General features: G+C 39.5%; 1 protein-coding gene across 2 annotated transcripts in view; it reads left to right on the top strand.

The window, feature by feature from the left end:
• The first annotated feature begins 295 nt into the window (after window positions 1-295).
• The window catches only part of PDGFD (platelet derived growth factor D), a 265934-nt gene continuing 240295 nt past the window's right edge, over window positions 296-25934 (top strand). The window contains exon 1 of one of the 2 annotated variants that reach the window (XM_020900382.2): window positions 296-761. In XM_020900382.2, the coding sequence (XP_020756041.2) occupies window positions 638-761 (124 nt within the window). In that variant the 5' untranslated portion in view covers window positions 296-637. The remainder of the gene's footprint in view (window positions 762-25934) is intronic. The other variant, XM_020900380.2, reaches the window with a different exon arrangement.

Raw genomic sequence — 25934 nt, 5'->3', positions numbered from 1 at the left:
TGACTGACCATAATCTGATCTTGGGTATTGTACTTGCGAACTGCAGCCCTCCTCAAATTCCCCCCCTCCCCAACCCCATCACTAGGCAGGAGCCACGTCTTGGGGTGGATCGGCCCGTCACCTCCGGAGAAGTTTGGGGATTCCGCCCTCTCGCATTGCCTCCCAGCCCCCCGCTCCCTGGTTCCCCTCGCCTGCCTGGTCTGCAGTCTAGGGCTGAGCCCCGCGCGGTGGGGGAGTCGCGTCCCGGGTCGTCCGGCCCGGCCCGGCGGCGGCGCTGCGCTCGGCCCGGGAGCCTGGCGCGCCGCGGCGGGGAGCCCGAGTGCGCGCAGCCCGGGGCGCCGCCGCCGGGCGGGGGCCGCTGCTGCTCCGCTCGGCGCCCGGGCGCCTGTGCTGCAGCTGTCGGCCACCGGAGGGGGCGAACAAACGTCAACCTGTTGTTTGTCCCGTCACCATTGATCAACTCTCCGCGCCACGAGGAAGTGCGGCCGCCCCCCGCGCGGAGAGCGCGGCATGCAGGAAGTTTGCGGAGAGCTCGGCGACTAGCGCGGAGGCCAGGGCCAGCGAGCGCGGGCGCGCGTCCCGGGAGCCTGTCCCGGCTTTTTCTTGGAGCGACGCTGTCCCCGGCTCTCTGATCCCAATGCACCGGCTCATCCTTGTCTACACGCTAGTCTGCGCAAACTTTTGCAGCTACCGGGACACTTCTGCCACCCCGCAGAGCGCATCTATCAAAGCTTTGCGTAACGCCAACCTCAGGCGAGATGGTAAGAGACTCGGATGTTATTTTATTTTATTTTTTTGAATTAAATAATTACTTTTTTTGGTTGTCATCACTGTGGTTCCCCCCACCCGCCGCCCCTTCGGTTTCTTTCGTACGAACCTTAGTGGCGTGTGTGTGGGAGGGGGTGCAGAAGAGGAAAAGAGGTGTGGTGCTTGCCTCCATCCCTGAGAGCCCCTTCCTGGGAATGGGACTGTGGGTGTAGAAGGCGGTGTGCGGGAGAGGACTGGAGAGCGCCGCTGACTCATCTCCCGGACCCCAGAGAAGTCATTTCGGTTCCATCCGTCCACTGATAGCAGGACCTCGGAGCTGGAAAAAGTCGCAGGCTGCGCCTCCCCATGCTCAGGTTCTTAATCTTTTGGACTTGAAACAGATGGGGCATTTGTGATAGGTGGACGGACTCAAGAGTGGCCTTCTCTGGGTGATTTATTTTTATTTTTTAAGTGGGAGGAGAGGGAATGATTCGTTTCAGAGGAAATGGTAGCTGGAGCATAGGGACCGTTTATTTATGTATTATTTATCTTGAGAGGCCAGGTGCGCAGTCTGTTGCCCTGTTCATCCCCAGAGTGACTTTCCCAGTGGAGTTCAGCATGGCTCAGAAACTCAGAATTTGGGAGAAAATGCTTTTTGGAGTTTCATCTGTATTCCAGGGGGACCTGACTCCTGCTGTTAGTTTTCTTTCACAGAGGTCTTTCCAACTGTTTGCAAGAAGCAAAGCTCCTTCAACAGGCAAGTCTTAAGCAAAGTCCCAAAAAGGCTTGCTTGTTTTCCTTTTAGGGAAGACACCTGGGCCACTGGAGGCCAGTGATTTTAATTGAGTTTGTTTGCTATCTGGGCCTCCACCAAGATCTGAAGTTAATGTATTCCTCAGTTCTTAACTACAGCTTACGTTGCCAATAATTTGCAGCTGCTTCCACCACCTACCTGAACTAACCCAGAGGGGTTTTTGTTTTGTTTTGTTATCCCTTCATCAGATATATCTTTCCTTCTGCTTAAAGTTCTGACACATCCCCTGAGGAGTTCACCAAGCTCTTCTTAAAGGCTTCACTCTTTGAGCTGGCAGCATTTGACTGCTGGTAAATTCATATTAGCCTTCTGATTATCAGTTTCTCTCTTGGCATGCCCTTAGTTTGGATATCACTAAAAGGCTTCTGAGCTTTGAAACAAGCAAACAAAAACTTTGTTATATTTTCTGATGGCAAGGAGACTGTGGATTTCAGTGTGTTGAAGTCATCTGAAGTGGAGGGGATATGGGGAAACCACAGAGTCACCTTTAGACAGAAGGTCATCCAATATTTTAGTTACCTTATTATAGTATTTTATGTAAAATATGCTAGCAGTGCATTTTTGATAGCCTTCATCTTAACACATTTTTTGAATAAAAATTTTAAAAGGTTTAGACTCAAGACTAAATGTTTATAGTTTTGTTTCACTCATTAATGTTTCCACCAGGGACACTCTTCTACTCATTGAGTTTTTAGATTTGTTAATGTTTGCACTTCATGTGCCCTTTCAGCTGCATAGAGTAAAATGCCATTTATAATTTGCATGACTTCATAGCCATAATTTTGCAATCCTTAACTTCCCAAGTATCAGTTACAAGAAGTCAAGGACAGAAAATGAAAAATATGTAACCACTGCCCATTAACCCAAGATTCTGACTTTTAAAACCAAGTCTCACAGCTCATATCTCTTTGTTTTTGTTGTTGTTAAAACTCTGTACATCTAACTAGTCTATATGAAAAGTGCTAATGTTTTAATTTATTAAAATTTGAAAACTTGTCTGGATTTATTCCTTCATATTTGAACTAGAACTGTTGTGTAATTACAGTAGACACACACACATTTTGATTAGTTCAGACTGCTCAATACTTTCCTCACTATCAATCTCATTTATAAAGAAGGCTAGGAAAGGGGGGAAGATAGTTGGATTAAAAGTAAAATGTTGTATACGGAGTAAAAGTAATTAACACATAATGGGTTCTTAGATTGGGGAATTTTCAAAAGACAGCTTATCTTAAGTGTTACAGACACACCTTCTCAGAAAAAAATAATAATAATAATAATATTGCCCCAAGGGAATGTAATTGGATCTTTGGTGGTGAAAAAAAGTTTTATATATTACAGCAGTTTGTGGTCTTCCAAAGGACCAGTGCATATAAACAGATATACAGTGTATCTGTAGTATTAACAATTCATAGAGAGTATATATGGAAACACGTCTAAAAAGACTCATTAACGAGGGGAGGGGCAGTAATGAAGAAAAGATTGACAGACACTTCATAGCATTTTGGTGAGAGCAATAATGAAGGGGTTTTGATACAGTCTAGACATCATCTGAGAGATTTTAAAGGCAACAGCTGAGCTGACCAGAGAAGTTAATAACTTAATAAATTAAATCCTTGTTCTGATCTGAGACATTTTAAACTTGCTCTCTCAAAGTTCCCTAATGGCTTATTACAGAGGACAATATTCTTGATCCGATTCAAACAGGGTGTAAATTTGGGGAGGACACACGCAGAGGATACAAGAAGGGGAAAGATGAAGAGAAGTGTTTCCAAGTATTAATTTAGGGTCCTGAGAATATTTGACCCTCAGATTACAAGTAGGAAATCACAACAAAAGATTAGATGTGGCCCTTGATGGGGATTTGAAACCACCATCCAGTGATTGAACCGTCTTAATGCTTGGGTGCCATGGTTTTGTCCCTGCTGACCCTGTCAGCTGCCACCTAATGTTGGCACTAAGAAGGGAGCCCAGAGGACAGGCTCCCCAGTCCTTGGCATGAGGTGTGTTGGATCCTGTCCAGCCTGATACAAAAATCTTGTTTTCTGATCTCCCTGTACCTAGGAGCTCCAGATAACTGGAGTAGTTAATAAATGAATTGGAGATAAAGTGTGAAGGTTGGTAAGTGATAATCTCCATCTACTCACTGTAAGAGGCCTCTCTGCTGAAGTATCCTAGCCTCCCAGAACTCTTTATCACTCTATATTCTTGCTCTAAAAGGGATGTCTGGAGAACCCTTGCCAGTGCTTGCCAAATAACTAAAGGTAACCCAAGGAGGCCGGTGGTTGAATTTGGTCTCTGTCCCAGGAGGAAACTAGGTTCTATGGCTGGAAAAAATTAAAATGTAATAGTTGGCAGTGCTTGATTGAATATCTATGCTTCTTTATATCATATTTGTTATTTTTCTCAAAATGACTTACTTTTGATACCCATTCCTGATCCACCTCTTGACACAGAGAAAATCTGCCTTTAGCAATAGCATCTGCATATTCTTATTTTAGTGTCTGTGCAGTTGGTGCTTTTGTTAGAATAGGTGGCCACAACTGGTGTTTCTCAGAGCGTGAACCAAGAAGTGTGAAGGTAGCAATTAACTGACAGTATTGCTTACTTATTTTTAAATCTAACTAGATAGAGCTTCCTGCTTAGGCAGTTAAGATTACAGATGTATTCTTCATTTTCTTGACCCTGTTTTGCTTTCAGAAGGTACAGGTGTTGGTGGCAAATGATTCTGAATATAGTTCTGCTTGGTTAATACACCAGGACTTGAATTGTGTATTGTCTATTATCATTATCTAGAGAGAGGCCTACAATTTTAGCAATTGCGGTCTTAGATTTTTTTTTGTTTGTTTGTTTTTAAGTAGTCAAGCTTATTTCTTAAATAACAGTTTCTTTAAACATCAGTTTCTGTTGTCCTCACTGATGACAGCACATTGACTTTGATTCAAAGACCAGAGCTTAAGGGAAAGGTGAAAAAACAGAGGGTAATATAAACAAATTGGGCTTCCCAGGTGGCATGGGGTAAAAACTCCACCTGCCCATGCAGGAGAAGCAAGAAATGAAGGTTCAGTCTTTGGGTTGGGAAAATCTCCTGGAGGAGGCCATGGTAACCCACTCTAGTATTCTTGTTTGGAAAATTCCAGGAACAGAGGAGCCTGGCAGGCTACCATCCATGGAGTAGCAAAGAGTGGGAGATAACTGAGCACAAGCCTGAGAATATAGCCAAGTTAGTTTTAAAGCGAAAGCTGAGAATTGGATTAGTGATAAAGCTGATATTCTTCTGTATTTATATCTTCACTCTGTATCTATATGTAGATATATAGATATGTAGTGAAGTGAAAGATGCCGTAAGGCTGTCAGCTATACTAATTCATTAAATGACAGTGATTTTGGAATACAGGGTTTTTCCTTTTAGCAAATGAAAGCAAAATGTTATTGCTTTAGTAAAATAGGGTCAAACAGTGAAGCAGTGTTCCCAGAGTCACTTACATGGGATTCCTGAGTATATGTGGTCTCAGAGAATCCCGTCATTCTGAGGGTCTGGAGGATGTGGACATTTGTGTCTCTGTCCTTGACAGCTGAGTCACAATGCCAATCATCTTCCTTCTGGAACTTACTTTTGAGCTTTCTTTGCTGATGTGATATGATTAATGTAAAAAGGCATTAGCTCAACATTTTAGTAAAATTCTGCTCATATTAAAATAGGAGCCTATTCTGAAATTTCTAAATTTACAGTTCCCAGAACCCGAGTATCACTGTGGTCTCATCACCCTGGAAGCCCCTGAGAAGCTGACCACACTAGATGTTAGATTTTATTAACTGGATCTGAGGTCTCATTAGGGTAATGTAAGTCACAAAAGTGACCTGGTTAGTGTTTGACAACATTTTAAGTTATTTCCAACTTCTACATTTCTGAATTTATGCAATTTTATAAGGGAAAATTTTAGGTAAATTTTACATGAAAGACCATTTCAACAAAATGCTACAAGGGGATGATACATAATAGTAAAAGGAAAGAATCCAAGACAAATGCTGCAGCAGAAATATTCTGGCTCCCTGTGCTGTATTTCAGGACCAAATGCAAGCCCTAAGTCAGGAAATAAGCCCGTGAGACACTCAAGTGCACAAATGCACCAGCGGGAAGAAATACTTTCTTCCAGGAATTTATTTTTCAGAACAAGAACAAAGCGTGCCTTACTTCTTACCAGCATTGATGATGCATACAGTAATATGTCTTTGCTGTTCACCCAGATGTGCTGACATTCATACATTCGCTTTAATTTTGATGGGTTAATACTGTTTTTTTGTGATTGTGCCATGTGCAGACGGGGAGGTCACAGCACATGAACTGTCTTTCGTTATGAAGAGTGATCTTTTACCAAGTTTGGAAGTTTTTACTTGAACACTTTTTGTAAAGTGTAAAGACAGTCAGTTTTGGATGCAGTGCTTTTCCTATAAATATAAGCCAAACATGATTGGAAACCGTGTATATTAGGACTTTTGATTTTTTAAATCTGGCAGGCCTCCTTTGGATTGAAGGAGCTCAGTGACACAATGCCTAAGTGTGGGCTCTGAGAATGGGTTGAATGTGCCATATTAGTTTTAAGCGAGTCATTTCAGACCCAGTATGAGAAGCTGCTGATAAGTTCAGCGTTTTGCTGAGACATTTAATAAGCAATACAGCAACAGCGTGCTTTTACAGAATTCACTATTCAGCAGCTTCAGCTATGTAAAATGAAACCAAATGAACTAATAAATGTGCAACAAATCCACTTAAAAACCAAATTCAAGTTGATGTTTGGTCGAACCTGACACAATTCTGTAAAGCAGTTATCTGTCAATTAAAAAAAATTAAATTAAAGAATCCATATCTGTATCACATCGTGTGTACATGAGTTCACAAAGTTCCATGGTAGAAACTTAGATGCCCTTTTCCTTTGCTTCCGGGCAGCCCTGTCTCACTTTCATGTGTGGCTTTCATGTCCACATCACAGCCTGAGTGTGGCGTCAGGAGAGCGAACAGGACTGGCTTAATATACTCACACTGTTAGCATTGGGAAGGGACAGCTAGTAGTTTCCTGCTTCCTCCTATTTTTTTTCAGGGTTTGAAAAGCGTTCATAAGACCTGAGCAGGCACAGCTGGCTTAGGTTTCTAACTGAGTCAGATGAGAGTATTTCCAGCTTGGAATGGACTGAAGGTATGTGTCCCCTCCAGATTTGTATATTAAAAGCCCAACCCCCAATGTGATGATATCAGGAGGTGGAGTCCTTGGGATTTGATTAAATCACAAGAGCAGAGTCCTCATGAATGAGATTAGTACACTTATAAAAGAGATCCCGGACACATCCTTTCTCTGTACGCCACGTGAGGAGGCAGCAAAAAGACATGGAATCTGCTGGACTTCCCAGCCTCTCAAACTGTAAGAAATACATTTCTGTAGTTTTAAGTCACTCAGTCTGTAGAAAGTTTTTATAGCAGCCCAAACGGTGTTTAACCTATCTCTGTATGTCACGAGGGATATACTATATTACAGCCTAGTAAGACTGATGATTTTTAGAGAACTTTTTTGAATCATAAAGGAAAGTTTAGATTGTATGTTTGGTAGGTTTATCAGGATCATAAATTGGACATGGTATTAGCTGAGGTATATGTGGATTTAATCCAGAAGACTGACAACACTCACTATGACAGATTTGTGGAAAAGAACAATTGTAGTCTGGGTAATAATGAACTGTTCTTATTCTTTTAGTGATAACTAATAGGCTTGTGTTAAACAAGAGGAAGGGGAACAGGAATTTTTAATCTGCCTTGTGGATTAGACCCGGTTAAATCCAGAATTCTTAACAACTTGAATGAAGGCACAGAAAGCACATCTCCTTGCATATTTTACTTGGAAAAAACAGTTTATGGGATGGACTAGAAGCAGAGTTTGGCTGATTCTTTTCTACAAAGGGCCAGATAGTAAATATTTTAGGCTTTCCTAAAGTTATGAGGTTTCTATTGCAACTACTTAACAACTCTTTCATTATGAGCAGCCATAAAAGCAAGAGCAAAGCTGCTCAGCCGTCTCCGACTGTTTGCGACCCCGTGGACTGCAGCCTACCAGGCTCCTCTGTCCATGGGATTTTCCAGGCAAGAGTACTGGAGTGGGGTGCCATTGCCTTCTCCAGGGATCGAACCTGGGTCTGCCCCATTGTAGGTGGACGCTTTCACTGTCTGAGCCACCAGGAAACATAAGTGAATGTGTGTGGCTGTGTCCCAGTAAAACTCTATTTACAAGAACAGGCAGTGAGCCTTCAGGCTATAGTTTGCTGAATTAGAGAATCTACATGCCTCTTAGGTTGAAATAATGAAATGAATGAAATAATGAAAAAATGAATCCTATAGAAAGAGAATTTAGGGATGAATGCAAAATCTAGCTCTTTGGCTGGAAAATAAAAACAGCTGCATTACTATGGACTGGAATAACTTGAATTAACTTCAGGTTATTCTAGATAGATAGCGATATGTCTATATCTTTATCTTCTTACTGATTCCGTTGAACGCAACTGATGCTTCAGCAAATGGTGTAGTTGCTAAGCAACAGCAGTGTGAAACTGGGATTGGTGCTGATACCCTGATGGGGTCAGGGAGGCAGCGATGCTCTCACGAGTCACACTCTGTCGAGTTGTGCTTGAGGATGTTGTGCTCTTTCCCTCTGCAGGATTCTGCCTCCTTCTGACTCCTTCAAACCCATGCCCTAAAATTTCAACTTTCTCCTCTTACTGGCTCCTTCCTGTTAGCCAACACATATGTTTAAGTGTCTTTGCATTCTCCCACAGCATATAAAAGCTGTTTTCATATTTTTTATATAAAGTTTTCTTTTTTCCATTTTATCACCATATAAACTTCCTCAGTCTCACCATGCCTCATTGTCTGTGCTTCATGTCTCCCTTACTCACTGCAATTTGAAGTCATCCCTACCCCTCCGGCTGAGGTCACTATGATCTATAGTCTCCTCTGTGACTGGCAGGTCTCTTCTAGAAATGATTTCTTCCTTTGGTTTCACACTAGCCCCGTTTGCCTTAACTACTTCTAAAGGTAAGTTTGAAATAGTGATAGAAATACAGCCAAACTTAACAGAGTACTTATTTTAGATTCTTTGGAGAAGCAAGATTAGAGAAGGTTTTAAAAGTGTATCTCATGTTTTGTCACTGTAACTATTATGAACAGTGAAAGACGTGGAAACAATCTTAGACTAAGATAGGTATCTTATTAATATAAAAAAGAACATTTGAAATTAAAAAATAACTTCATGGTAAAGCCTATCTAGCTCTACAGTTGCAGTCTTTTGGAGGTAGATATGCACATATACTGGAGAAGGAAATGGCAACCCACTCCAGTACTCTTGCCTGGAGAATCCCATGGACAGAGGAGCCTGGTGAGCTACAGTCCATGGGGTCGTAAAGAGTTGGACATGACTGAGCGACTAAAACACACACACACATACACATATACATGTGATAAACATAATATCTTAAAAAGCAAAATACTCTAACTATAGAAATATGACATTGAATAACCACATAGATACTTTCCCTCATACCCCTGAGTGCTCTTTACCTATTTGTGTTTTTTTGTCTTCTTGGCTGGGTCTTCATCTTCCTGTCTGCCCTTTAAATACTGGTATGTTTTCAAGGCTCTGACCTTCATTTTTCTCACTGTTGGTCTCTAGAGGATCTTAGTTTTTGTCCAAGTGTCAGTTGCTACTTATGTGTGAATGACCTGTAAATCTATGTCTACTGCTTCTGCCTCTCTTCTGAGCTCTTAATCTGTCTTTTTACTTTACTTCTTGAGGTTAGTAAATGGGTGATCCCACTGGCACCTAAAGTAAATGCTCCAATTCAGTAGGCCTCAGAATAAAAGGATTTGTTGTTTAAAATATTGGGTTATACATCCAATAGTGAATTCCTTAACAGTATTAATCCTTTTGTTGTTTTTCTTCCAGATGCAGTTTTTGAATGAACTGTTGAGTGACTGTGTTAACCAGGCATCCCATTTTAGACAGGAACTGTACACCCTTCATACCCTTTCCTGACTTCTCATGTCCTCGCCAGGTAGAACTGGCTACTGCTTTATTTTCCCCACATTTCTGTGGTACCTGTTTATTTCCATATCTGCCATCTGCTGATGTAAACACACTCACTGCAATTAATGAAGCTGTGCGTCCTCACTGTGTATTCCATTGCTTGATATGCAGGACTTCTCCTCAACAAGGTTTGAAGAGTCAGTAAATCAGCAAATCACTGTCTTCTTTTTACGACAGATCTTTAGGCCGTGTGAGCCCTATCAGATTGTAAATGAATGGGAGCAAGGATGTTTAAATTCTGTAAAATTTCTGTTAATTGTCTGGATGGCTGTTTGTATTTTTGAACAGGATGAGGACTAGAAGAGTAAGAACAGATGAGGGAAGGTCATGGAAATATAAAATTATTTTGTGGACACTTTAAGCTTTAGGAACTTGTGTAGTATTTGTGTAGATGAAATCTAGAGGAATGAGGTAAAAGAGAAGCACTTATTTGCATGAAATGCATTCACAGTTAACATGAAGTAATCAGCTCTGTACTATCATGTTTTCAAAGTGAGCGGTATTGATGATTGTGGGTATATCATCATCATCATCATCATCATCATCCGGGCTTCCCTGGTGACTCAGTGGGAAAGGATCCACCTGCAATGCAGGAGACCTGGATTCGATCCCTGGGTTGGGAAGATCCCATGGAGGAGGAAATGGCAACCCACTCTGGTACTCTTGCCTGGAGAATTCCATGGACAGAGAAGCCTGGCGGGCTACAGTCCATGGAGTTGCAAAGAGTTGGACAGACTGAACAACTAACACTAACTAGTTAATAATAGTACATGATATTCCCAGAGTGCTTATAACATGACGAAATGCTTTCATAGCCATTATAGACAGTGGTTTGGTGTAAAGAAATGGTCATTTCCAAATGACTTAATGGAAAAATTTCAAGATCACATATTCTTTTAGACTGCTGCCTTAAACATAAATGTGACATTAGGGATTAACTTTGGACTAATATCAATGAAATGTGGAGGGTCTTCAACTGTTTTCCCTGCACCCCAAGCTTGCCTTCACCTACCAAAAAGCCTCGCACATACTCTGACCAGAATCAATCCTTTTTGGTATGCGTTTCCTTTCTAAAATTATTATTTGAGCACTTCCACAAGAATTTCCCAGTACTTAATAAAAGTTCAAAAGAAAGGATAGAAGTAAATTAAGGTCATGAAACAAGTCTTGAGGTTCAGTCAGGATGATTGACTATGGAAAGCTGTGGAAAAAGTAATGCATCTCCATTCTGTTTAAAGATTTATCTATAGAGAGCATGTTCACACTATTTTACTGAGGATTTAACAAGAGAGTTGCTATTGAATAGAATTTTTAAAAAATACACATTTCCTATGAAAGCAAAAAGTCCATAGATGAAGTTGGAATATGGAATTAAAAGATTTTTTTAGATAGTTGCTTATTAAAAAAAAAAAACACACACACAAGAGGATAGGGCAGCCTATTTGGAGATTATTTGAATAATCTGGGAAGAGCCACTGTGATTTCATATTGTTTTGATTCAGTTCTTTACTACTTTTCACCAAACTCAGCTGCAGGCACATAAACACTACTTATTTGTTCAACAAATATTTATTGAACACTGACTACATGCAAATCTCTGGATTAACCACTGAGGCAGAAACAGTTAAGCCTAAGGCACACTCTCTACTCTGCTAAAATGTATACTTTAGTTGATGAGATAAAATATGCATGGGAATGAGCAAAAGACAGACAGGGCCATCTGTGTGCTGCCCTCATGCGATGTATTTTTTAAGACTCTGTCCTGTTGACTACATTGTGACTCTTGGTCATCTAATGTTTAATTCAGAAAAAAAAAAAATGATATTGATTAGGCTGCTGTTGAGCATAGTACTGTGTGAAGACCAAAAGACAAATCCTTTATTGATTATTAATATTACTATTATTTTATCAAGGATTTGAGCAGAAAAGTAATTTTAATTGTAGGACTAGGAGTCATGTGTTCTTCATTTTAGATGTTAGGCTAAATATTTTTGAACCATAAAAGCAAATATACAGGGTCACTTGCCAACCCAGTATGACTTTTTTTTTTTAAATCAGAGTATAGTTGCTTTACAAAGTTGCATTAATTTCTGCTTTATAGTGAAGCAAATCAGCTATACAATGTATACATATGTCCCCTCCCCTTTGGACCTGCTGCTCAACACAGCACCCAGCTAAGCTGCCAGTACTTTGCAGCAGGTTCCCACTGTCTATCTATCTTATGGTGTATAAATGTCAATCCTAATTTCCCAGTTCATCCCGCCCTCCGGTACCCACTCCCATATCCACATGTCCGTTCTGTACTCCTTCCTCTCTTTTCCTGCCCTGCAAACAAGTTCATCTGCATCATTTTTTTTAGTCTACATACATGCGTTAATATACGACATTTGTTTTTCTCTTTCTCACTTGCAATTCCCAGCACATAGAGACAATCTAAATGTCCAGTGACAGGTGGATAGTAAAGAAGATGTGGTTCTTATATGCAGTGGAGTATTGCTCAGCCATAAAAAGGAATGAAATTTGGTCATTTGTAGAGATGCGAGTGGACCTAGAGTCTGTCATACAGAATGAAGTCATAAAAAGGAAAACAGCACCAACTTAACTTTTAACATGTGATATGCACTGTGATTATTTGACCACTGGATGGCAGCAGAAAAAGGACTGCTTTGTGCATCTTTTTTTTTTTTAACCCCCTTTCTTGGTTGGGCATGTCAGCTCAACTAAGGAAATTTTATATTTTCCAAATACATTGAAGACAACAAATTACAAATCTTGGTAATCTGTCATTAATGTATAACTATTACAGTCCATATGAGCTCAATAAATTTTAGGTAAAAATAGAATATGTTGAAAATATGTGACTATTTTACTGCTTTTTTGTATCCTTTTCACTGGTGGCTCTGTGGGAAAGAATCTGCCTGCCAGTGCAGGAGATGTGGGTTTGATCTCCGGTCTGGGAAGATCCCCTGGAGAAGGAAATGGCAACCCACTCCAGTATTCTTACCTGGAGAATCCCATAGACAGAGGAGACTGGCTGGGTATAGTCCATGGGGTCGCAAAGAGTTGGACATGACTTACTGACTGAACAACAGCAAGCCTTCCTTACTCATCTAGTTTGTGTGCATGTATAAAATTCTTGAAAGTCCAATTTAGAAACATCAGTTGAAAATCATTTTCTGAATAAGAGTTGCATGTGCACAGCCATTGGTTGACAAGTTTCCTTGGAGCACATGGCCAGCTTGTTGACAACTCTAGACTTGCAGTGGACTCCTCATTACTTGTCAGATGAATGGGTTTATCAAAAATAACTTACTCTATGGGACAAAAAATATTATGATATCAGAAGTGAGAAGTCATCTCTAAATGCTGCAGTTTCTGAAATCCTCAGGAGACACAGGGCAGAGCGGTGAGCATGTAAAAGTGTAGGAACATGAAATTTGCAGCTCTCTGCCTAGATACAGAACAGTACTCAGTTGCATATAGTCACATTATTGCTACATTAAGGAAATGGTACAGTTAATCCAGCTTTAATAAAAATGTGCTAAAAATGTTGCTTCTGTTGCTGTTTAGTCACTAAATTGCATCCTACTCTTTTACAATCCTATGGACTGTAAAGCTCCTTTGTCCATGGGATTTTCCAGCAAGAATACTGGAGTGGGTTGCAGTTTCCTTCTTCAGGGGATTTTCCTGACCCAGAGATTGAACCTGTGTCTCTTTCATTGGCAGGCAGATTCTTTACCACTAAGCTTCCACAGAAGCCCCAAAATTGCAAAGTGGTATACAAAAATGACTATTTTTAGTGAATGCTTTAAAGCATATTGGAAAACTATATATTGAAGTCTATATGAGGCCGAATGATGATCCTCAGGTCCTAATTCTAGTGTGTCTAAGTGCTAACAGTATGTGACAAAGACTTTGCAAATGTGATTTTGCTTTGGATTTTGAATGGTGAGATTATCCTGAATTATCTGCCTGGGCTGTGATGCAACCATAAATGTCCTTACAGGGGAAATGTAGGGAGATTTGACACAGGCAGAGGAGGGAGCAAGTGTGACCACAGAAACAGAGATATCAGTGATGTGGCCACAAGCCAAGGACTGCCAACAGTCACCAGAGGCTGGAAAATGCAAGGAAGAGTTTCCCCCTAAAGCATCAGAAGGAGCAAGACCTTGCCAGCACCTTGATTTTGACTCTGAACTGACCTCACACTTCTGACTTCCAGACTCTAACAGAATAACTGTCTATGTTTTAAGCCAGTAAATCTGTGGAAATTTGTTACAGCAATCACAGGAAACTAATAAAGGGCCTTTGAGTTGAAAGATGAATGGTTAAATTGCCTATTTGTTGAGTTCAGTTTTCTGTTTGAAATTTCATTGACCTATATTATAGCTGTATTGGTTGACAAATGATGAATTTAGACCCCTGCCCTTGAGAATTCTCTAATAAGACAAGCCGTACTTCTATTCTAGTTCTGTATCAGACTATTTAGGAAATTCTGGTTCCAAATCTTACCTGTTTTTCAGAGAAGATTAAGTCCTGACATGATGGGAAAGTGCAATGATCCTATTTTATCAGATTTTCATTGATTCTTAAATATTTCCCTTTACCCAAACATGTCATTTATGCATTTTTGGCTCATCATTTACTCATTTGCTTTTGCCACATACTTTTGTTGTGAGACTGCCGTGTCACTTTCTGTACTGGGGAACAGTGTTGAAAGTGAAGTGATAATAATTACTTTGTTAATTAGCTGTTAATTATGTGATAGTAGCTACCATCCACTGGAGAAGGCAATGGCACCCCACTCCAGTACTCTTGCCTGGAAAATCCCATGGATGGAGGAGCCTGGTAGGCTGCAGTCCATCGGGTCACTACGAGTCGGACACGACTGAGCGACTTCACTTTCACTTCTCACTTTCACACATCGGAGAAGGAAATGGCAACCCACTCCAGTGTTCTTGCCTTGAGAATCCCCGGGACGGGGGAGCCTGGTGGGCTGCCGTCTACGGGGTCGCACAGAGTTGGACACGACTGAAGTGACTTAGCAGCAGCAGCAGCTACCATCCACAGAGTACTTATTGGTATAGATAGTATGCTGATAATAATACTATATGTGTTAGTACAGTCACAATATTATATGTTAGGTGATGGGACATAGATCTTTCTAGAAGACATATTGGCAAATATTAGGTTTATTAGAAATTTGGAGCTTAGGACAGAATCAGAGAATTCCAGTTGAATACCTGAGCCCAGTTCCCTTAACTCAAATTGAACCCAACTCTTACCAGTGTAGGCCATCACTGTTCAGTAGAAATATAATGCAAATGAATGTTATTTTGAAAATTAGTAACCACAGAAGAAACTAAAAAGCAGAAGTTAATTTGAATACTATATTTTATTCAATCCAGTCTGTATCCAAATATTGTTATTTCAATGTTTGATAAATATTTTTAAAATACTGATTTCTTTTTATATACTTATATTGAACCTTCAAATATGGTATGCATTTTATATATACATATAACACATCGTATTTCAGACTAGTGCATTTCAAATAGGAACCACGTGATACTAGGCATTACTGATTTGAACAGCACAGTTATCTTCTGATCACTTATTTAGACCAACACGTTATCATTTTTTTTCATTTTTTTAACTTAAAAAATACTGAGTTTCTGAAAACTGTATCTCCCTTTCTCTGTTGCAGCATGTTTAAATTGACTATGTCAATTTTTAGGGGGATTAATAACCTAGCGTAGGCAAGTTTTATGTGGTTTATATTTTGTTTTCTTATTATATCAACATTGTTATAGTTGATGTTCCTGGTTGTTTTCATGTAATCTCTTTAAAAAAAATTGCAGTTCTCTCATAAACTTGCAGTCAACCAGGTTACTCAGTTTATATGCAGGTGCAAATTTTTCTGATTTTTGAGAAGCTTCTTTTGAAAATAGCAGCTAGCTGTTTATTTCTCTGTCATGGATAAAAAAAGAAAAAGCTATGTTTAACCAGCACTGGTTGTCTCTTTCACTTACACCTTAATGTGACTTAGGGAATGACACCATTCTCTTTTATCACTTGACCATTAAAAGAAAAAGTACTCTTTGCAGCTGATCAGTGAAAGATTTGTGGGGAAAAAAAATACTGCTATGTGTGTGGGAGGAGGTTAACCTATTATATATTTGGTTCAGATTTTTATTAAATTACTGATATTTCCTTGGTTTTAGAGGCTTTAGATAGCATACATACATTTGGTGTATGCTATTTTAGGGAATATTAAATGTTATCAAACAATTGTTTTGTATTTTAAAATCTCAGATCTATAATTTATTTACTTCATGGCCCAGAAGTGAAAGGTGATTAATAGAAGTTGTTACAGAAACAAAAATCATTTCTACTTTTGCTAAGTGATGTATTTTTACCCGTCTTTTGGTTGGTAGTTGGTTGGTATGACCTTTTAATCTCTTTGTAATTTGGGCAAGGAAAAGTGTTCTACCGAGTGACTTGTAAAGGTGTCTTGTTTTTCCCTCACTGATTTAGAAACATCTCATTGAATTGTGTTCTTGTGAGAAGCTTGTAAGTAATGTTGTCATGCAAAACTCTTTTTGCTGTAAAATCTCTTTCTTCTACTGGGAATCTCAACCTGAGTTTCCCGTGTTGACGTCTCATCCCAGGAAGTCTTCAGCGTGGCGTGCCTTGTTTTCAGAACAAACACCCAAGACTGGGAAGGCCAAGGAAGGCTGAGAAAGGCACTGCTTCAAGAGCTTAGGATCTCTTCAGCAACGTTTGTGTCAGGACACAGCACAACTCCGTTGTTATGGAAAACCTTTTATTCATAAGGCTCTTTTTGTTTTTAGTGAAGAAGTGGTTTTGAAGACAATGACTTGTTTGTGTGTGTGTGTGTGTGTGTGTGTGTGTACGTATGTACTTTATTCTTTTTTTCCCATTTATTTTTATTAGTTGGAGGCTAATTACTTTACAATATTGTAGTGGTTTTTGCCATACATTGACATGAATCAGACCCAATGACTTGTTTTAATATGCCCTGGTGCTTGGTGTTTATCCTGCCCACTTACCTCTACCTGAAATTGCTTCATTCATTTTACTTGTGTATGTTCTGCCTTCTCCCAAGAGCCTAATCTCTGTTAGGATAGATACTTTATCTTTTGTTCCCTACTGTATCCTGGCTCCTGGAATTATACCAGCTACGTAGGAGATCCTCAGGAAGTACTTGCTGAACGATTGAATGAACCCTTCAGAGTGCAGTTCAGATGAAGCTCAGTCCTGAAGCAAGAGCATGGTGTCTGTGGGAGCAGTGGTGGGCTGACGGTGAAGCTGATGAAGCTTAAACTTCCAAGTCCTTCCCTTACTACGTCCCTTCCAAGGCCCTGTGCCTAACTTTATATTTATAACATAAATTATTACTTCTCTTAAAGAGAGCATCCCAAATTGTATAAGTATCCGGCTCGACAAAATCTGGATGATTTCCTGGTGTTAAGGTACATATCTTGTCATTTGAGGTTTACTCTGAAGAAATGTAAAAATATCTTCTACCAGATGAGCAAATTAATACTGTTCATTAAAAGGGTCTGTTACCACAAGAACTGGCTTAGCCACATGGTCTAGTCTTAATTTAAAACACTCTGGCAGACTAATGAGCAGTTATTGCAGTTCTTTTGTATTACTTACCTTCTATGCATTTCTGCTTACACACACACACACACACACACACATATGTGTATATATACACACACATATATATACACACACATCACAGGTCTGTTGTACAGCAGTACCCCCTTATCTATTATTTTCCTTTCCATGGTTTCAGTTGCACACAGTCAACTGCAGTGAGAACATATTATTAAATGGAAAATTCCAAAAATAAAACCCACATGTTTTAAATTGTGTGCATTTTGAGTAGCATGATGAAATTTCACACTGTCCCACTGGTGTCCGTTGACAAAGTGAATCATCTTTTTGTCCAATATGCCCTGCCCATTAGTCACTCAATAGCCATCATAGGTTATCTTGAGATATCACAGTGCTGTGTTCAAGTCACCCTTATTTTACTCAACAATGGACCCAAAGCCCAAGGATAGTGATGCTGGCAATTCAGATATGCCAGAGCAGCCTTAAAGTATTTCCTGTAAGTGAAAAGGTGAAATTTCTCAACTTAAGAAAAAAAAATCAAATCATATGCTAAAGTTTCTAAGATCTATGGTAAGGACATGAGTTGTCTATGAACTTGTGAAGAAGGAAAGTGAAATTTTGCTGGCTTTACTGTTGTATCTCAAACTGTGAATATTAAGGCCACAGCACATGATAAATGCTTAGCTAAAATGGAAAAAACATTCTATGTATACAGTAAGATATCAGATAGAGAGAGACCACATTCATGTAATCTTTGTTATAGTATATTGCTATGATTATTCTATTTTATCATTAGTTATTGTCAATCTCTTGGAAAGAAAGTGAAAGTCGCTCAGTCGTACAACCCTATGGACTCAGTTCATGGAATTCTCCAGGCCAGAATACTGGAGTGGCTAGCCTTTCCCATCTCCAGGGGATCTTTGTAACCCAGGAATTGAACCCAGGTCTCCCACATTGCAGGTGGATTCTTTACCAGCTGAGCCACCGGAAAAGCCCAAGAATACTGGAGTGGGTAGTCTATTGATTCTCCAGCAGATCTTCCTGACCCAGGAATCAAACTGGGGTCTCCTGCATTGCAGGCAGATTCTTTACCAACTGAAAGAAGTCTTAGGCCTTAGATTTTTCTAAAGCATGGTAAATCATATCTCAAACTCTCATTTAATTGCATCAAGAATGTGGAGATTTGGTGATAAGAGAACTCACAGGAGATTTGAAAACTTGATTAATTTGACAAATATTTCCTGAACATCTGTTGTTAGTAAGGCACTGTGTTAAGTAGATAAGGTAGACTTTTAAACAATCTATTAGATCAACTATGCACTTATATACTATGTATATATTATGTATATATTCATACTTATATACCCAGTGCTATGATAACATTTTACATATATGTTCAATATATACACAGGTGTGCATGCACATGTACATTTATTTATCTGTTCAATTGCATTATATATTTTGTATATCATAAATATTCTCATGCATGACCTAAATATATGTGGTATCATTAATGTGACAATGTTAAAACATGATGCTGTAACAGTTCTAATTAGAGATAGTTATCAACCACACAGAGTCAGGAATCCTTTTATGGAATTGAAAATGGTGAAAAAGTGACAAATTAGATAAAAGGGATTAGATCTGATTGACAGAGTGCCTGAAGAACTATGGCCAGAGGTTCATTACATTGTACAGGAGAAGGTGATCAAAATCATCCCCAAGAAAAAGAAATACAAAGGACAAAATGGCTGTCTGAGGAGGCCTCACACATAACTGAGAACATAAGAAAACTGAAAGACAGAGGAGGAAAGGAAAGACATACCTATCTGAGTGTGGAGTTCCAGAGAATAGCAAGGAGAGACATGTAAACCTTCCTAAGTGATCAATGCAATTAAATAGAGGAAAACAATAGAATGGGAAAGACTAGAGATCTCTTCAAGAAAATTAGAGTTACCAAGGGAACATTCCATGCAAAGATGGCTTAAAACTCAACATTCAAAAAGCAAAGATCATGGCATCTGGTTCCATCATTTCATGGCAAATAGATGGGGAAACAATGGAAAAAGTGACAGACTTTGTTTTCTTGGGTTCCAAAATCACTGCAGATGGTGACTGCAGCCATGAAATTAAAAGATGCTTGCTCCTTGGAAGAAAAGCTATGGCCAACATAGACAGCATATTAAAAAGCAGAGACATTACTTTGCTGACAAAGGTCTGTCTAGTCAAAGCTATGGTTTTTCCAGTAGTCATGTGAGAGTTGAACCATTAAATCTGAGTGCCAAAGAATTGAGGCTTTTGATCTGTGGTGTTGGAGAAGACTTTGAGAGTCCCTTGGACTGCGAGGAGATCGAACCAGTCAATCCTAAAGGAGATCAGTCCTGAATATCCATTGGAAGGACTGATGCTGAAGCTCCAATACTGTGGTCATCTAATGTGAAGAACTGACTCTTTGGAAAAGGCCCTGATGCTGGGAAAGATTGAAGGCAGGAGGAGAAGGGGAGGACAGAGGATGAGATGGTTGGATGGCATCACCAACACGATGGACATGAGTTTGAGCAAGCTCTGGGAGACTGTGAAGCACAGGAAAGCCTTGTGTGCTGCAGTCCACGGGGTCACAAAGAGTCAGACATGACTGAGCAACTCAACTGAACTGAACCAACCCCAGAGAGTCATGAATCTTTTTATGGAATAGAAAATTATATTTGAACCAGACGGTAAAGGTAGTATATTTTCTAAGGCTCTTGTGTCAAGTTTCTACATCCTTCTTGACTAAAGCAACAGTAATGGTTTCTTTCACAGTTCTGCAAGCCAGAAGCCCAACAGTGAGATGTCAGCAGGGTGGTACACCCAGAGGAGGCTCTCAGGGAGAATCTGTTCCTTGCCTTCTTTTGGCTGATGCTGTCCTTGGCTTTGCACACATCACTCCAAGTTCTGCCTGCCTGGCCACCCTGCCTTCCCCTATGTGTCCACTGCCTCTTGGCTTCTTTTATAAGGACAGTTGAGATTTTTATAGGATTACATGAATAACTCAGGAAAATTCCTCAAGATCTTACACTTAATTGTACTGGTCACAAGTTTTGGCTCAGATATTAGTCTTTGGGCGTATTTTAAGAGGCCACCATTCAACTACCTATAGGTGAGACCCTTCAAAGGCTGAGTTTGAGGAAAGCATCACAGGCTGAGGAACTAGACTAAGCAGAGGTGTAAGGCTTGGACAAAGAAGGTATTTCGGGTACAAGAAGGAGCATTGGGGAGCAGCAGCGTGCAGGGGAGCAGAGAGGGAGGTGAGTGGGGGTCATGGTGCTGTGGGAGCCCTCGGCCCCTGGGCAGCCGTGTTAAAATGAATGGAGAACCAAAGAGGATGCTGTTAACATAGCCTACGTGAGACCTTGCCCAAGCCTGCATGAAGATGTTGGCCATGAGAGTAGAAAGTATTGAAGAGAACTCCAGTTGCCTGTTTAATTGGGAGGAGGTTTAGGACATTACAACAATAGGGAAATTAGAAGACAGAAATGATGTTTGGGTTTGGATGGTTGCTTCAGTGTCCAGCATGACACCTGGAGGAAGGTGTGCTTAGAAATGTGGAGTTGATCTCCATAGTGTTCGGCATGGGAGTTATCCATACTGAAGGGTGAGACTCCCAAAGGAAGAAAGGGAGACGGAAGAAGAGAACGTCTCCAGTGTCACCATCTTGGAGACCTCCTTCCTTCAGAGGTTAGGGGAACTAAGCTTCCTTTTTTCATTATGTTTTAAAATGTGCACTTTTGACACTGTGCGTTCTTTAATGTACAGGATTTTTCACGCACTGATTGTAGGTGAGCTCAATCTCTCTTTATTGTGTCTACTGAAATACTGTTATGTGAACTGTGCTATGATTCTTTCCATTTTGTGTTAAAGTAATTTACTCTAATTATGACCTTATTAAAGAAACATGGTTATATTTGCTCTTTGTTTTATGGTAATGACTGATCAACAAAATGCTAATTGACATTAACAATTTTGTGCTATATTTGTTCTGATATTCAAATGCTTTAATTAGTATTTAATTTGCATACCAGCCTGAGTTATATATCCTGATATTACTTTTGCTTTTTTGGTTCAGGGAAGTTATTTATTAAGACATGGCAAGGGTCCAAAGTTTTGTTACTGTGTGTTGTGTTAACACTGGTTTTCAGGGAAGGGAATTTTCTTTATTAATCAAGGAAATATGCAGGTGATTTCAAGTATGTCATTGAATGTGAAGTGTTTGTCGTTTTAAATTTAAAAAAATCATTGGACTATCCTTTGTCTAGTTGAACACAATAGCTTCTAAACATAACCTCGGTGTTAGTCTTTAGTTTTTAGTGTTTGTGATTGAATTGTTGTCCCAGGAGCTTATTTCTGGTTCAGTTCAGATTCATATATATGGTTCATATGTCAGTTCAGATTCATATATGGTTTATCAGATATTTAACTTATCAGACATTAATTTCTCCTGGGGCACCAGGTACTCACCTTTTCCCATGTATTTCCTGTTACTTTTGTTCCTTTTATAAGGAGAAATAAAAGTAAAACTTTTGTTTTAGAAGGTTTTATAAGGTTTTTAAAAGGTTTTAAACCCTTTAAACCTTTTCTATTAGAAGTTATATCCCTCTTTGCCCTGACTATTATGCTCTGAGGTCACAGTAAAGTCTTCAGATTTCTGAATTTAGGAATTAGCTGCCCTAGGCTTCAGTACCAGCTTTCACGAACTACATAATTCTGGGTCATCTGTCAATTGGTGAAAAACTATTCTGTGATATTGTTAAAGCAGATAATGAAAGAATCAAGAAAATCAAGAAAAAAATATTGTTAAAGCAGATAATAAAAGAATCAAGAAAATCAAGAAAAAAAAATTATGTGTATCTAAAAGTACTCTGAAAATATAAAATAAAAATATAAAATAATATAAATAATACAAAATGCATGGTAAAATTGTACTATGTGTTTAATGCTATAGATATTTAATTATTTCATTTTGAAGTGACACATTCTAACCACAGAGAAGGAAAGGTGGATGAAAGCTGTGGATTTCGACATATTTTACTCATGAATCACCTGGGGATCATGTTGAAATGTCTAGTTGGAAGATTCAGGAGGCCTGTCGTGGGCCTGGTATGGTGGATCTGTCAAGCACTGAGTCAGATCCATGCTGTTTGTCTGTGGGGCACAGACTCAGAAGCGAGGAGCTGAAGAACTAATGCAGCGTTCTATCCAGTCAAATATTAGGAGAATTTAAAGCTGTATATATACATATATATATAAAAGTTTATATCATCTGTGGATTCAGATGCATTCATGATAATACACATAGATCTGTGAGAAAGCATAAAAAAAATTTTAACCTAACTGGAGAATAAAAGCATTTAAAAACTGGAAAAAAAAATTAATCTAACTAGGGATTTTGCTATTAAAAAAAAAAAAAAAACATTGTAGTGATACCTCTTGTAATGTAAATTTCTGTCTCAAATAATTGCTTTTTGTAAACATGGATTTCCTCATGGAGTTTTCTTACAGTGGATTTTTAAAAAGAAGAGTTAATATATAAGTTAGAACCTGTTGTCTATTTTTCTCTGTTCAGTAAATATGGTAACTTTGATAGTTACAACATTTCATTCTTTTCCTTTAACACATATAATTATTTTACTAGATTAGGTATTATGGATTTATATCATTTGCTCTTAATAAGAAAATTTTCAGAAAATATGAATCTCTGTAACATAGGCAAGGTTATGGGATGCCCATTCTTGTGTCAAGAATTAGCTAAATGTGGCTAAGATGAATGAGCCTGGTTTTTGCTTTCCTGAGCTCATTTTCTTCTGGGGAGACCCAAGCATTTGTGTACCAGCGCTGACAAAACCCTGGCACCTGTCTGCAGAACGGAAGCTGTGTGCTCTGGACAAGGGTAGGTGTCAGAGGGAGTTTGGTTTTGGCAGACAGCACCTTGAGCTAGGTATTAAGTGAGCCTATTTGGAAGGGCAGGAAAAGCAGGCAGAATTCCAGACAGAGAATTCTAGACAACCAGTAAGTAAGAAGGCACAAAAAGATAATGTTCATTGCCAGCTGAATAATTTTAGGTACAATGGAAGATCATAATTAGTCATTACAGACTGCTGCATGGAAGTCAGCCAGTCAGTCTGTGACCAAGTCAACAAGTCAAGACAGTCTATGGCAACAAAGTGAGATTACTAAATTGACTATAACTTTCAAATATGGAGTACTAAAAAGGCTCAGAACTTCCTGGAACACTATAGCTTTTCCCTCTGCTGTTGATAAAATTTATCAAATATTGCTTTACTTTTATTCTAGAAACAATGCTATAAATTCTGTATCTGTTGGCATATTTGTGATTTCAGATTTTAGTAGAATGTTCCAGTTCCCATGAAGATCATCCTATGTTGGCCATCACACTTCATGACGTTTTTTGGCTTAACCCCATTTTCTCCTGCTAGAGTGTATGTTGACAAGTTATAGGGCAAGGATCAAATCCCTTATTCACAGCTATATGGTGAGGAGAGTGCATATTATTCATTAGGGGTGCAATCCTGTATTAGTCCATGTTTAAAGGTCCTTTTAGTTACTGAAATTCTAAACAGACAAATTTTAAAATGTACTTAATGTCTACCCTAGTGTTAATATTTTATGCAGGCCCTTTGGTGTAATGGGCTCTGGTGCACAGTAGACAGAGCTGGAGAAATGCTAGGTCAGTGGAACGAAGAATGGACGGCAGGAACTCTAAGGGTGGCACTGCTGAACTGTTTGGCATCTGGCGAATTTCTTCGTATGGCACTTAGCTTTTCCATCTGCAAAATGAGGACCTTGGGCTAATTGCACTCTAAGTCTCTTCTGGTTCTAAAACTTTATGGTGTGTGCAAGTGAAATATCACTGTAAAGTATTTTAGGAGGGTGACCCCAATGTTTGAGTGTTTCTTAAAAGCACTTGGTCTGGCAGACTGGATAATGCTCTATATTTTATCTGCAATAAAGCATAAAAGTGATGACAGATAGCTGTTGGTGCGGGCTGAATGTGCCTGACAGAGCAAATGTTGACATAGACCTAGTGTGACATAATCATGCTTTTTATGTGACTTATTATTGGAAGAACTATTTGTGAAAAGTTACATGCCAGCTAAATGTCATTCTCGTGTCATTAATGTTGTAATTTATAAAATGTTTACTTTCGCCAGGGAGTACATATATGTAGTTAAATTATCAAATGGAAATCCCTCAGGCTTTACAATAATGAACAGTAGTCCTTCTAATCCCTTCTTACACACAAATCCCAGTTCCCCAAGCACTCTGGTTTTCTCTTTAATCGACTTTTGTTTGTTTATTTCTTTGCATATATATATGTTTCTAGATTTGTCACTTTTAGGCATCATTTATTGTCTTTTTATCCTGAGGGGGGGGATGATTCATGAGTTTTGACAGGAAGTGAAAGTAAACAGGCTTATTCTGTTGTGCTTAATGGGAATACTGCTAATTTGCCTTTGTGCGCATGCGTGCTAAGTCGCTTCAGTAGTGTTCGACTCTTTGTGACCCCATGGACTCTAGCTCACCAGGCTCTTCTGTGCATAGGATTCTCCAGGCAAAAATACTGGAGTAAGTTGCCATGCCTTTCGAGATGTTTTGTTTTGTTTCTGTAGAATCACTGTGGACAGTAGCAATATCATCAAGTCATAGACAGCCTTGGCCCTCCTGGATGTCTAGTCTTCAGAAACTGAGTTGTGTAGCCAGTTCTAGGTCTTCTCCTGTGTACATGAGAGCTGGGTGGTGCCTGATCGCCTCCTCCTTCAGATTCTAAAGAGGAGGCTTATGGAGTTGCCTCTGCACTTACCCTTCTCTTGGAAATGCCTCTCTCCCTCACCATCCCGTTGCACCCATCTGCCTGGAGACCCTTCTTCTTCCAATTCAAATCCAGTATTAGCTCACCTTCTTTTGTCTGAGAGCACTGCCCACAACCCTTGGTGTGAGTATTTTTGCCTATTCTATGTATTTTCTTTTTAGTGTTCCATGCATCTCCTAGACCACTCTCTTGAGTGCACAGCTTTACCTTTAATTCTCCTACAGACACCTTCCATATGTCTCTCAGGTACCTCACATTCATTGGGCACAGAGCTAAGCTCATTCTAGCATTTTCTGAAGTCACTTTCCCTTCAGCACTCTGTATCTTGGTGAATGACACTCCTGCTAAGGAGAGCCCCACTCCCTTCCTGCTCTCATCTAATCTGAAGTCCTCCAACTCTGCAAGGAGAAATCAGAGCAGGTCCCTCCCTTTTGAAAATACTCATTTATGCAACACCCATTTATGCAATAAATAAATAGCCTTGAGTAAGGCTCATGTGTTGACTTACTCAAACCCCTCAAGCTTTTGCACAGACATACACCCTGGCTTTGGCATATTGAACCACTTGGGGTTTCTGGAAGATAGCATTTCTTTCTTCTCTGGGATTTTATATTTACTGCGCCATTTTGGAAAACCCCTTTACCTAGGAATTTGTCTAGGAAGACAAATCATCACACTTATAGTTCCTCCTCCACTTTCACCAGCTCATCTCACAAGCCTTTCTGAGATC

This window comes from Odocoileus virginianus, chromosome 10, assembly GCF_023699985.2.
Source record: "Odocoileus virginianus isolate 20LAN1187 ecotype Illinois chromosome 10, Ovbor_1.2, whole genome shotgun sequence".
NCBI lineage: Eukaryota > Metazoa > Chordata > Mammalia > Artiodactyla > Cervidae > Odocoileus > Odocoileus virginianus.
The sequence above is the reverse complement of the archived record's forward strand: the minus strand, read 5'-3'. Positions and strand labels throughout refer to the sequence as shown.